The sequence below is a fragment of the Delphinapterus leucas genome, chromosome 7, assembly GCF_059928025.1.
Source record: "Delphinapterus leucas isolate spDelLeu-1000000601 "Yukka" chromosome 7, BTC_Dleu_Yukka2, whole genome shotgun sequence".
Lineage (NCBI taxonomy): Eukaryota > Metazoa > Chordata > Mammalia > Artiodactyla > Monodontidae > Delphinapterus > Delphinapterus leucas.
Window position 1 is genome coordinate 29,762,555 of NC_143135.1, and position 12,933 is coordinate 29,775,487.

The window sequence follows — 12,933 nt, forward strand, 5'->3', positions numbered from 1 at the left end:
CTGTTAAATGGCAAGTGTAAGGCAGAATTTAAAGTTAAATGTAAAATAAGCATTTAGATTAGGTGTGGAAACACCTGTGAGACTAGTCAGCCTTATACAATGTGGGTATCAAAAACGACGAAATTTAAACACTTCTACTTATTCACCAATGATCAGTGCACCTTTACAAGAAATTGGTAATATATGCCTATTTTCAGACTACATTAAGATAGCATCTTAATATCACTTAATCTAGAAAGTATTTCAGAAACAAATGACTCCATTCCGAATTCGCTGGGTTGTACCCTTCAACAGAAATATTTTCCTTTAGAGATTTTCTGAAAACTTCAGTTTTCTCTTCAGTAAAATGAATAGTATCTACATCTCATGGACTGTTTCGAAAATTAAGTGACCAGATAACATACATAAAATTAATAAATGTCCAGGACATCAAAGGTAAAGTACTATAGAGTGCATATTGAAATAAAATTAAAAGGCTTCTCAATTTTATTACCAAACCCAGCACCATACAAATCACTGTCTCAATAGCTAAGATATATGTAATACAGCCAGCAATTAGTAGCTTTATTGATGCTCTATCCAGTGTTCAGAAAGAATCTTATAATATGTATCATATACAATACATAGTGTTTCTGATTTTCAATAGGAAATAAATGTCTATAATATGAGCGTTTCCCCTACATTGTTTCACTTATAATACTCTGCATTTGGTGTTGTGCCATCCTGTATATATGGTGTTGCTGAATCACTAGCGCATAAGCTCTGAGAGTGCAGGGATTTTGACTCAATTGTGTGCTATTATGTCCTTAAAATCTACAATCAATAACTGCTGAATGAATGGATACAACAATAGTAACATAAAGAACAACAATAAAATTCAGATCATACTATTAAAAATATCCTGATAAATAAAAGATGAATTCTCTTAGCAAACACATTTCCCATTTATTTCCAGGTATTTTTTTCTTTTTAAAGTGTACATTCTAAAATACTACCTACAACCCAGGCTTAAAAGCCCATTGCATCCAATAATGAACTAAGCCAATAAATTTAAATGAATTTATTTTATAATGCCATCATTAGAAAGAAATGTAAAAACCAGCCATACAACAAATAGTTTCAGAGTCAGCACTAAGGGAGTAGGTCTGGGGTTCCTGAGAAATGAAGCCTGGGGCCTCAAACCAAAGTCCTGAACTTTCAATTAACTGAGGCGAATTGACCCCAGTTCGGTCCAACTGAAAGTGGTTGGAGCGAACAGGTCCCTATACCTTCCAGATTATGGGACCTGTGTCTTGGAGGCCTCACTACTTAATAGAGAAAAGGAGAAAACAAACACCCAGAACCCATTAATCCACACCCAACAGGCTCCGCCTCTCCCCCTAGCAGAGAGCACCGCCAACCCCCGCCCGCACCCGTCTCACTCACACCCAGAACCCTGGGACCGCAGCCCGCGCCCACGGTCTGAAGGCTGCCTGAAGATCCCAGGTGGCAGCTCCGGCCTAGCCCCGCCCACCTCGGCCAACGCCTCCGGAAACTGCCGTGCGAGTTGCCACGGTGACACGGAGCAAGGTAGCTTCCACTGCAAGGGGCCGCTGAGACGCCGGGCGCCAAACTGCAGCGCGCCACGGCCACGTCCGGCGTGATGACGTCACGAAGACGGCAGCCAATGAAACTAGGAGCTGAGAAAGCTGGCTTGGGTTTGAATCTCGTGGCTGAATTTGAATCGCCGAGAGGCGGACATTGAAGTGAAGCGTCTCCGTAACCTCTCCTGGACCTGAGGTGAGTTAAAGGCAAGAGAAGAAAACTCTCGTCTCGGGGACGTTTTTTCGGATGACCCGTCTCGCAGGAAGCGGAGGGGTCCCGCCGCCTCAGGGATAGAGGACCAAGTGGGCTTGTTGACAAATACGGAAGCGTTAGGTGGGGCGGTGGGGGTGAGGACAGGGGTGGGCCTGGTTAGGGTCCCCGTGGAGAAATTGAAAGGAAGAAGGAACTCGAGAACCCACTAGAATGTGGCTCTGCCTGATCGGGAGACCTCGACTGCTCAGCAGGAAGGTCAGGGATCTCCTGCCTGAAATTCTGAGGAAGTCGGAAGTTTTAAAGGGCATCTTGGCCCCTTTCCCAGACTTTGGCAGAACACTTTTAACTGTCTGGCACCTTACAGTGTAAAGTTCCTTCCGGACTTCAAATTCAGAGTGTTTTGTTTCAACACAGATGTAAATGTAACTCTGGGCTTAACTATCAAGAGGCGCCTTGGTTCACCAGCTTGTAACCTTTTTGTCCAGCGAGGCTCTGCGTTAACCTGGCAAAGGTCACTTGGGAACCTTCCCAGACCCCAAATGTAGCATCAGAATAAGACCTGCCAGCACTGACTAACGGGATTGCTGGGGATCAGATGAGCTATGGAAGAGATACTGGTTGACAAAGTGCTCTGCAAATGAAAGGGACTTAAAGCACTGAGAATCAGTTCTACCGTCTGTTCGTAGTTTCTGCGAGATTCGTTCGCCTTGAGGACTGCTCATTAGGCACTCAGTTTCAGAGAAGTCAAGGCTGACTGCTGTTTACTCTATGAGATTATTTGACCAGAATTGAATAATTGTGCTGTATAACGTATAGTTTAGGTTACTAATTATTATCGGGTAGAGTAGAATGTGTTAGGCATTCTACAGGTTTTAGTTGATAGTGTTATTCTACCACAGTCAGCGCCCCCCGCCTTGGATTTTGGGAGGTATTTATGAACTTTGTTGTGGGAGAATGTAAGATCCAAAGGCTAGATACTGCTTGTTATTAAGTTTCTACTATTTTGTAAGAATTGTGTATTTCGGTACACAAAGGTTATCTGCCTTTAACGGTAGTAATTGTCTCCTCTTCTGTTACTAAATAAGTATTTACAAATACACAAAATTTTCATTTCAAAAATGTATCTTGTCCCACTATAAATATACCTTGAATCAATTAAGGTACACAATAAAATGACTTTTATGCCATGAACTCTGAAAACTAGGAGGAAAAAATAGCCCAGATGTCAGTGCTGCCCTTCCCCCCACTTGAAATTTTCGTTCTTGCTTGATGCTTACAGGTGAATAGAAGCAGTGGCTCTAACGTTCAAGTTATTTCCAATAAGAGGTTTAAGTTGCATAGAGACTATACATGATAGAGTGGAGGATAGTTCCTGGTCCTAACAAATGTTTATTGAATCTGAATCTAATTCAGATTTGAATTTGTATTTAAGAAATCATTTATAACTGTGTTACTCCACACGTTCAAGAAAATTTATATGACCTTTCTGTTCCATTGTTTGAAAGCCTTCTGTTTTGATTCCAATAGACCAGAGTTGTTAAGAACATGGACTTTGGATTTGGACCTGGATTGACATTCTGGCTTCTCACTTACTCTCTCTTGTCATCTTGAAAAGGTTCCTTAGCCTAAAGCTAAGTCTCTGTTTTTGTAAAATGGAGACAATAATAGAGTCTACTTTATCTTTTTAAGGATTGAATGAGATGTTGAATGCCAAATGTTTACCATAATGCCTGGCATATAGAGTGTGCCGAAATGATCATCGTTGTTCATTATTACTAGTTATCGCCATATCTACCTAATCCAAGAGCTCTCAATTAATAGCATATTTTCTGAGAATAGGTAACTGTGTGTGTTATCCAGCAAGCACAGAGAAATCATGAATTTTCAGTTTTATTTCAACATTCATTCAGGATCCCCAATACTAGGCCCTGAGGTTTTCTACCAAAGGTAGGCAAATAGTTTAACTTCTATCAGAAAATTTCTGGGGGTTATATATTTACATCATGGAGAGTGATGATTAAATACTTGAGCTTTAGATTCAGTCAGTCTGAGTTCAAATTCTACGTCTTGTGCTTCCAATAGTGTGACTTAGCCAGTTAACTTAATCTGTCTATACTACAGTCTCTCTCTATATAAAATAGGTATGATAATAATACCTATGTCATAGGATTGTTACAGGGATTAAATGAGAAGTATGTAAATTGCTTAGCACATTTGTATTTGTAGAATAAGAGCTCAGGAGAAAGTATTCCATAATTGTTACTAAATGAAAGTTTGTGTTTAAGGTAAATTTTAATCTTGTTTTGTTTTGCTTTGTTTTTGAAATAAAAATACCTAGACTTGTTTAAACTCCAAATAATACAAAAGGATATAAAGTAGAAAGTAAGCCTGCCTGTCACCCAGACCCTCATATTTTTCCATCATCAGGCAACTGGTATTATCAATTTCCTCTGTTCTCTTCCTGAGAGAGCCCATGCATGTACAAATATGTATATATCTTTTGAAAATACAAATGTTTGAATGCCAGGTCCACTATTCTGCACTTGTTTTTTGCACACATATCTTGAAACTTTGCATTATTTCATTCAGTTATTCAACAAGTATGTAATAAATCCTAAATATTTGACAAACCCTCTTCTAGGTTCTGGAGTGCAGATGAAGTCCATACTCTCATAGTGCTTACATTTTAGAAGGTAAATAAGCAATAACTATGTAACCAAATAATATATATTTTCCAAGTAGTCTAGATGCTAGGAAGAAAAATAAAGCAGGCAAGGGCACGGTGATAACAGTTTTGAATGGAATCTATAGGGAAAACCTCTGTGAAGTGACATATGAACAGAGACCTGAATGATGAGCTGAGATATTAAGATTTGCAAATATCTGAAGGCAGAGCTTTCCAGGCAAAGAGAAGAGAAGGTGCAGAGGCCATGAGGCCAGAACAAGACTGAGGTGTTGAAGGAACACTAAGGACAGTGTAACTGGAACAATAATTGAGAGGTGGGATAACATTTGGAGACAGGGATGGAGAGGTAGAACCCACAGATGTAGAACCCACAGAACATGGTAAGGAGTTTCCGTTTTATTCTTATGCTGGGAAATCATTGGAGCAGGAGAACAAGATGAGGTCCATAACATGATCTGATTGCTTTTGAAGAAGGTATCAGTACATACAATCAATGAATTAAGTAAAATTTATTATACTTTCATATAAACTTTGACTTAATTGGCTTAAACTTTATCTAGGGAGAACAGTACCTAGATATAAGATAAGGACTTGCCTGTTCCACTTGGTTCATATTCACTTGCAACTATTGAAGAGAATTAGTTTTAACACCTCTTCATTAAACATAACAGAAGAATGAGCTTTTCTATGTGAGTCAATCTCCCAGAAAATTGAATGTTACCCTTGTTAAGTGATAGTGTTTTAACCATCTTCAATGATTAACATAAAACATGATCTCGCTTTCCTAATTTTGTAAAGAAATTGGGCACATTATTTAACTATTTTTGATGCCTCGGGGTCCTCATTGGGATTTCTTGTTATTGCCAACCATTGTACTCTACTGTGATAATGTTGGTTCTCTTAGAGAAGTATACATGTTTACCTCTACTCTAAATGGATATATTGCTCTTTTGAATTCCATGTCTACTTTTTATAACTTATTAATTAATTTATTCATTAATCAAACGTTTGAGAACTTACTATATACCAGGTACGCTACAAGAGATGAGGGATATAAAGGTAGAAGCATACAGTCCTATTAGCTGTTATGTTTTGTCACTTTCTAGTATACTTTTCTAATCGTATGCAATAATCATAAAATTTAGAGCTAGAAAAGGACTTTAGATATCATATAGTCTAACCCTGTCATTTTATAGATTACCACTAAAGCCCTTCATTACTCTCTTTCATACTGTACTCTCTCTAGACTAGACAAATACCTTTCTGTTATAATGAAAATGGCATTAGAAGTGTTTATCCTTAATGTTTTAGTCCCACCAATGAAATCCTACCAGCTTGCTTTTTTGATTTTATCAACAAATACCACTTAAGAGTAGATATGACAAAATTGATCATAGTCTGTGATACTGTCTTCTGAATGGTCATCTGAAAAGAATTTTTGAATCAACACAGTATTGCACAGGTAACAATATTTAGGCTTTTCTTTTTCCACTTCTTAGTAAAAATGGTTAAGGATATCTTTTCTGTGTGCCTTATTCAGAATCAACTGGATGTCCATCTCTTTTACCTGGCCATGTTAGAAAAGAAAACAGTCATCATGTTTTAATGTAGGAACAACCTTGTTAATCCCTGAAGACATCAGTATATTTGAACATAATTGAGCAAATTTTTACATTCAGTAATTCCCACTTAACTTAAAATCAAATCTGAGCTCTATAATCTGACATTCAAATCTTCTAGGTCCGGCCCCACCTTTATCCAGTTTAATCGTTTTAATACAGCCCTCTCCTTTCCCTTTTCTCTCCAGCTGCAGTCAGGACTGAACAAAGCCAAACTGAGCATCTCTTTAGATGCTCTAGATAGAATTACAATCATCTAAAACTAAACTGTTAAACAAAATGAGATTTAAGCAAATTCACCATGCAGCCAGTTATGTCCTCTACACAAGCTGTTTCCTACCACAGGCTTTTGGACTTGCTGCCTGCAATACTCTTACCCCAGAGAGCCTCTTACTTGCTCAGTCCCTCACTTCAGTCTCTGTAAAAAGTTACCCCACTAGACAAGCTTTTCACAACTACCCCATCTAAAATACAAGCCCACACATACACTTCTGACCCTATCTATCCCAAGACCCAGAAAAATGCCTAGCACATAGAAGGCACTCAATAATATTTATTGAATGCATAACTAGTTTTCTTTCCTGAAACTTTTTTTAACCTGGTTAATAACTATCCATCCTTCAGCTCTCAGTTCCAGTCATTCCTCTAGGAAGCTTTCTAAGAATATCAATCTCCTATTATAGTCTTAGGTAGCAAAGTTAACCTTTACCTGATAGCACTTGTCACCGTTACACTTTGCATATTTGTGTCATTTTATCAATGTTTCCTCACTAAGCTGTATGTAATAATAACAATAATAGCAGTAATAGCAAACACTTGTAATGCATACTCTGTGCCAGGCATTGTTCTAAGTGCTAATCCTCACAAGAACTCCATGAGGTAGGGATTATTACTAATCCCACTTTACAGATGAGGAAACTAAACCACAAGGGGGTTAAGTAACTTGCCCACTGTCACAGCCAGTAAAGTAGTAGAACTGGGATTTTAACAGTTAACTTTATGAATTAATGATTAATTAATTAACGAGATACCTTCCAAGCTAAGATCTGTTTTGTGTTTGTTGTTTTTTGTTATTTATTTATTTATTTATTTGGCTGAGTCGGGTGTTAGTTGCGGCACAAGGGACCTTCATTGTGGTGCACAGGCTCTTTGTTGCAGCACGTGGACTTCTCTCTAGTTGTGGCACACGGGCTCCAGAGTGAGTCGCCTCTGTAGTTGCGGCACGCAGGCCCTCCAGTTGTGGTGCACGGGCTCAGTAGTTGTGGTGCACAGGCTTGGTTGCCCCATGACATGTGGGATCTTAGTTCCCCGGCCAGGGATCAAACCTGCATCCCCTGCATTGGGAGGCGGATTCTACCACTGGATCACCAGGGAAGTCCCCTAAGATCTGTTTTGAAATAATCACCTGATGTTTTATATATGTTTTTTTAATCATTTCATTTGTGTGTATTTTATCTATCATTGAAAAAAAAGTGTATCCGTTAAAATCAAGGTATTTGTTGAACATTTCTAAAAGCTTTTAGAAAAGTGTATAGAGGTTAGTTTTTGGTAATACAAAGAATGTGACACTCTACTAGCCTTTAATAGACAGGGATCAGAAATGCTAAACATCCTCTAATACCTGGGACAGTTCCGAATAAGGACGAATTGTCCTACCCAAAGTGCCAGTGATAAGCTCATTGGGAAACACTAAAAAGATGGACCAGTATCTTTGGGAAGAAGAGGCAGGAAGGGGGGCAGATAAGGAAGAGAATTAGCATTTATTGAATGCCTTCATACACTTAATAATGTTATCTCCTTCAGCCTTCACAACAGCTATTAGGTATTATTCCTTTTATACCAATGAGAAACCTGAGACTCAGTGAGGCTAAGTAACTTGTCCAAGGTCACAGAAGTGGGGTATAGGTACTCTGTGTGGGTTGGCTAGACAGAAACTCAAGGGTGAAGAAAGAGCGGAGTAGCAACTCACGTGGGACCTCACCGTTAGAATCCAAATGACCATCCTTTCCTCTTCAGTGTTCCAATTTTGGGGAAGAACAGAGTCCTGAAAAGGGGGTGCTGTGTCCAGTGTCTTGCTTTTAGATTGCTTTGGCCTTATTCAAAATCTTTCCAAAAGTATATGATTTTATGACATATTTTAGCTTTATCATTGTTGTTATTTCTTCCACTTTAGGAAACAAACAAAATGTCTTCTTTTAACCCTTTCCCCCTCCACCCACACCATTTCTTTGCTTACTTTTGCAGTAGTACTTCCTATATTTGCTATCTGAGTCTTCTTTTCAGGCCTTTGTCCTACCATTCCATTCCCCCCAAATTGCTCTTGTTTGTCTTCATGTTGCCAAATCCCCTGATTACTTCTTAGTAAGTACTTAACCTATTAGCAGTATTTAGCACAATTGATCATCCTCTCCTCATTGATTTAAAAGTTCCCCCTAATACCACGTTAAGCTTTAAAAACTTTGAAAAGCTTCAAATGGCATTAAGACTCTGAGGACAGCGTTTACTTTCGTAACTTAGCTTTCAGCTGCCTTGACATCTCCGCCCGATGTTGATTAAAATTCTCAAATTCGGGCTTCCCTGGTGGTGTAGTGGTTGAGAGTCCGCCTGCCGATGCAGGGGACGTGGGTTCGTGCCCGCGGTCCAGGAGGATCCCACATGCCGCGGAGCGGCTGCGCCCGTGAGCCATGGCCGCTGAGCCTGCGCGTCCGGAGCCTGTGCTCCTCAGCGGGAGAGGCCACGACAGTGAAAGGCCCGTGTACCGCAAAAAAAAAAAAAAAATCTCAAATTCAAGATATCCAGAATGAACTCCTGATCTTCCCCCCAAAACCTGCTCTACCCTCAGATATTTCTATCTCAGTTGATGGCTACTCTATTCTTCCAACACTCAGGCCAAGAACTTTGGAGTTATTCTTGAATCATTTCTCTCATTCCCCACATCTATCTATCAGGAAATTCTTTTGCCTTTACCTTTAGCATACATCCAAAATCTGACCACCACCCTGTTCTGAGTTGACAGCATCATCTCTTGTCTACATTACTTCAATGGCCCCACTAGTTTCTATTTCCTAAAGTATGTCAGCAGTGAAAGTAATCAGATTATGTCACAATACAAAAAATTAAATGACACGCACATACAAAAACTTGATAAATCTCTGAAATATTAGTCAGACCCTGGGCTTCCACTTCAACTCAAACTTTGTAGCTAAACCATATAAAATCACAGGTATAGGCTCCCCAAAAAGCTAGGTTTGATTTTTCACAAGGGCTCTGATACTATTTTAGTTTGGATCACAGGAATGGACAAGAAAGGATCTCTCAGAATCATATTAAGGTAATGAAGGGAGAGCTTTGGCTTATGAGCAATTTTTAATAAAAGTGATCTTGGTGGCAAATCTCTTGGCAGTGGAAATTGACACAACCAGGCTTATCTCTGCCTGTATCTCAGAGACCCATAGGGTTAAAAATAGTTCCAGGGATGTGTCAGTTAGCTAGCCCAGGTATGAAGGTGACAGAGATAGTATATTCCCCCAACTGTGTATTCAGAGATCCTAATCTCTGAATATAGATCCTAGTCTCTGCTCTATAATGATGTAAGTTTAAGGTACATCAGTGACAGCAGGTTCAAAAAGTATGGTCTGACTATATGACTACCTCACATAAAAACAAGAAAAGTAAGGATAAACTAATAAAGATCCAACAATTTAGGAACCTCAACTATCCAGAAAAGAATCTAGGATCAAAAAGTTAAGACCAAGAAAAAAAAAGAAAGGCTTTTAGTATTCACTAATTTATTTAGTCATCAAGTATTTATAGTATCTACCATGTGCCAGGCACTGTTTTAGGCTTGGAAAGCATTGATAAGCAAAACAGATTAAAAGAAAAATGCCCTTAAAGGGCTTATAGTTTAACTAGAAGAGAGAAAGTAGACAACAAACATGCTAAATAAGTAAAAAATACCTATTCTGTTAGGAGGTGGTAAGTGCTTTGGAAAAAATAGAACAGTATAAGGGCGATTAGGAATTGGGTTGGCAATACTAATAAGGGTGGGCAGAAGGGGCAACATTTAAGCCAGGACTTGAAAGAAGTGAAGGAGTTAGTCATGTAGTTATTGAGGAAAGCACTTTATGATAGACAGAATGGCTAGCAGAAAGATCAGGATTGGGGCGCTTGGTGTGTTAGCTGGAATAGAGTGAGCGAAGAAGAAAGCATTAGGACATGAGGTGAAAAATGTAGGCCATTAACAGAACTTCAACTCTGAATAAGATAACCACTGGAGGGTTTTGAACCAAGGATTTCCAGTAACATTTACCAGATGAGTGGAACAAAATTAGCACCTTTCTTTATTTAATAAGTACTATATGCTAGTTATTTTGCATACAAGTAGAATTAATATTAATGCTTTTTAATTTCAGAGAAATATTCAACCATTCACATAAACAAAGGAATCAAGATAATCAACAATGTCTGTCACTGAGGAAGACCTGTGTCATCACATGAAAGTAGTTGTTCGTGTGCGTCCTGAGAACACAAAAGAAAAGACATCTGGATTCCATAAAGTGGTCCATGTTGTAGATAAGCATATTCTAGTTTTTGATCCCAAGCAAGAAGAAATCAGTTTTTTCCATGGAAAGAAAACTATAAATCGAGATATTACAAAGAGACAAAATAAGGACCTTAAATTTGTATTCGATGCTGTTTTTGACGAAACTTCAACTCAATTGGAAGTTTTTGAACACACTACTAAGCCAATTCTGCGTAGTTTTTTGAATGGATATAATTGCACAGGTAATTGTTTCAGTTGGGATTTGATGTTTCCATCTGATTTCAGTTTTATATTAAGACATCTACTTGACCCTTTCTTCTAAATATAATCAATTTTTAGGTGCTTGTTTGCTAAAAATTCTTTAGTAGTTCACTGTAAATGTAGATTTTCTTTGAAATTTAGTCATCATATATAACATATATCATTTGCGAAACTTTTCCTGGGTCTTGCTTTGGTTCCTATAGATGGTCATCCTTTCAATTTCTTATGTTTTAAAACCATGTGCTTCTGGTAATTGATGCCAGATTTCTCACAATTTGTATTCATAAATATTCCCAATGTTCACCTGTACAACTGTCTATCCCTGGGGAATAGTGGGACATTTCTGAACATTTGGCAGTTTCTTCATAGCACCATCTTTTCTTTGTAGTACCTTGAAGTAAAAATTTTTAAAGCCCATGTTGAGTATCATGAGTATCATGCTGTTTTAGCATATCTTCAGCCCAAAAAAGCATCTTTAGTGCTCTCGATAGACCTATAATAATTTGCCTTTCAGAATGGCTATGTTGATTTCCTAGAAAGAGAGATCTCCAAAATGCCAGTTAATTGAATGCTTACCAGGCAGTGCACACCATTATAACTACCTTATTTTTGTAGTTACCATAATTTATGGCATTTTCTTTAAGACACCCCAAAACTGTTACATATTTACTGTCTTTCACTGACTCATTCACTTTTATTACAGAAGACTTACCCTCTAGGTCAGGCAAGAATGGAATGTGGTTTATTGATTAGACCTGCTTTGATTCTCATTTTTAAGCAGATATTCTTTTCCTCATTCATGAAACTTCATATTGTCTCTAGAGATTTAAAAAATTTCTCTTGACTCCAAATGAAAAAATCTCTACCAAAGTAATACTGAATCTTTGGTTTCTTCTTGGTTTTACTTTATATTATCCAGCTATCTTAAGACTTCTTGATGTACTACTAGCTTATATAAAATAGAACAAAATGAAACATGCATCAGTTTAATCCATTCTACTGAAAAGTTTTTTTTTTTTTACATCTTTATTGGAGTATAATTGCTCCACAGTGGTGTGTTAGTTTCTGCTTTATAACAAAGTGAATCAGTTATACATATACATATGTTCCCATATCTCTTCCCTCTTGCGTCTCCCTCCCTCCCACCCTCCCTATCCCACCCTTCTAGGTGGTCACAAACCACCTAGCTGATCTCCCTGTGCTATGCGGCTGCTTCCCGCTAGCTATCTATTTTACATTTGGTAGTGTATATATGTCCATGCCACTCTCTCACTTTGTCACAGCTTACCCTTCCCCCTCCCCATATCCTCAAGTCCATGCTCTAGTAGGTCTGTGTCTTTATTCCTGTCTTACCCCTAGATTCTTCATGACCTTTTTTTTTTTCTTAGGTTCCATATATACATGTTAGCATACGGTATTTGTCTTTCTCTTTCTGACTTACTTCATTCTGTATGACAGACTCTAGGTCTATCCACCTCATTACAAATAGCTCAATTTAGTTTCTTTTTATGGCTGAGTAATATTCCATTGTATATAAAAATTTATAAGCAGCTCATGCAGCTCAATAACAAGAAAACAAACAACCCAATCCAAAAATGGGCAGAAGACCTAAATAGACATTTCTCCGAAGAAGATATACAGACTGCCAACAAACAAATGAAAGAATGCTCAACATCATTAATCATTAGAGAAATGAAAAGTATTTTTGTAGTTTGTTAATGAACTTAGCAGAGAGATTTAACCTATAAAAATAATTCTCAAAGACTTATTGCGTTAACTGAATATTATGTTTGGTATTTGCAATATGTAATTCAGAGTAGTTTTTTCCTTTGTTTTTTGCATTTGAAGAAATGCATCACTGTTCTGTTGTACTGGATAGAGTCTTGAAAACAAAGTAATTTGTCTAAAACAAAAATTTTAAAAGGAATTTTATAAATGGCTTTTATCTGGAATTCAGCAAACTTGTATTGAGTACCTGCTTTGTGCCAAGTCACTTGCTAGGTGGGAAGGATACATAGCCTCCACTT

At 38.0% G+C, this 12,933-nt stretch overlaps 1 protein-coding gene across 1 annotated transcript in view; it reads left to right on the top strand.

The window, feature by feature from the left end:
• Positions 1-1,504: 1,504 nt before the first annotated feature.
• KIF18A (kinesin family member 18A) overlaps positions 1,505-12,933 on the top strand; it is an 85,385-nt gene continuing 73,956 nt past the window's right edge. The window contains exons 1-2 of the mRNA XM_022583732.2: positions 1,505-1,779; positions 10,515-10,887. Of these exons, the coding sequence (XP_022439440.1) occupies positions 10,563-10,887 (325 nt within the window). The 5' untranslated portion in view covers positions 1,505-1,779; positions 10,515-10,562. The remainder of the gene's footprint in view (positions 1,780-10,514; positions 10,888-12,933) is intronic.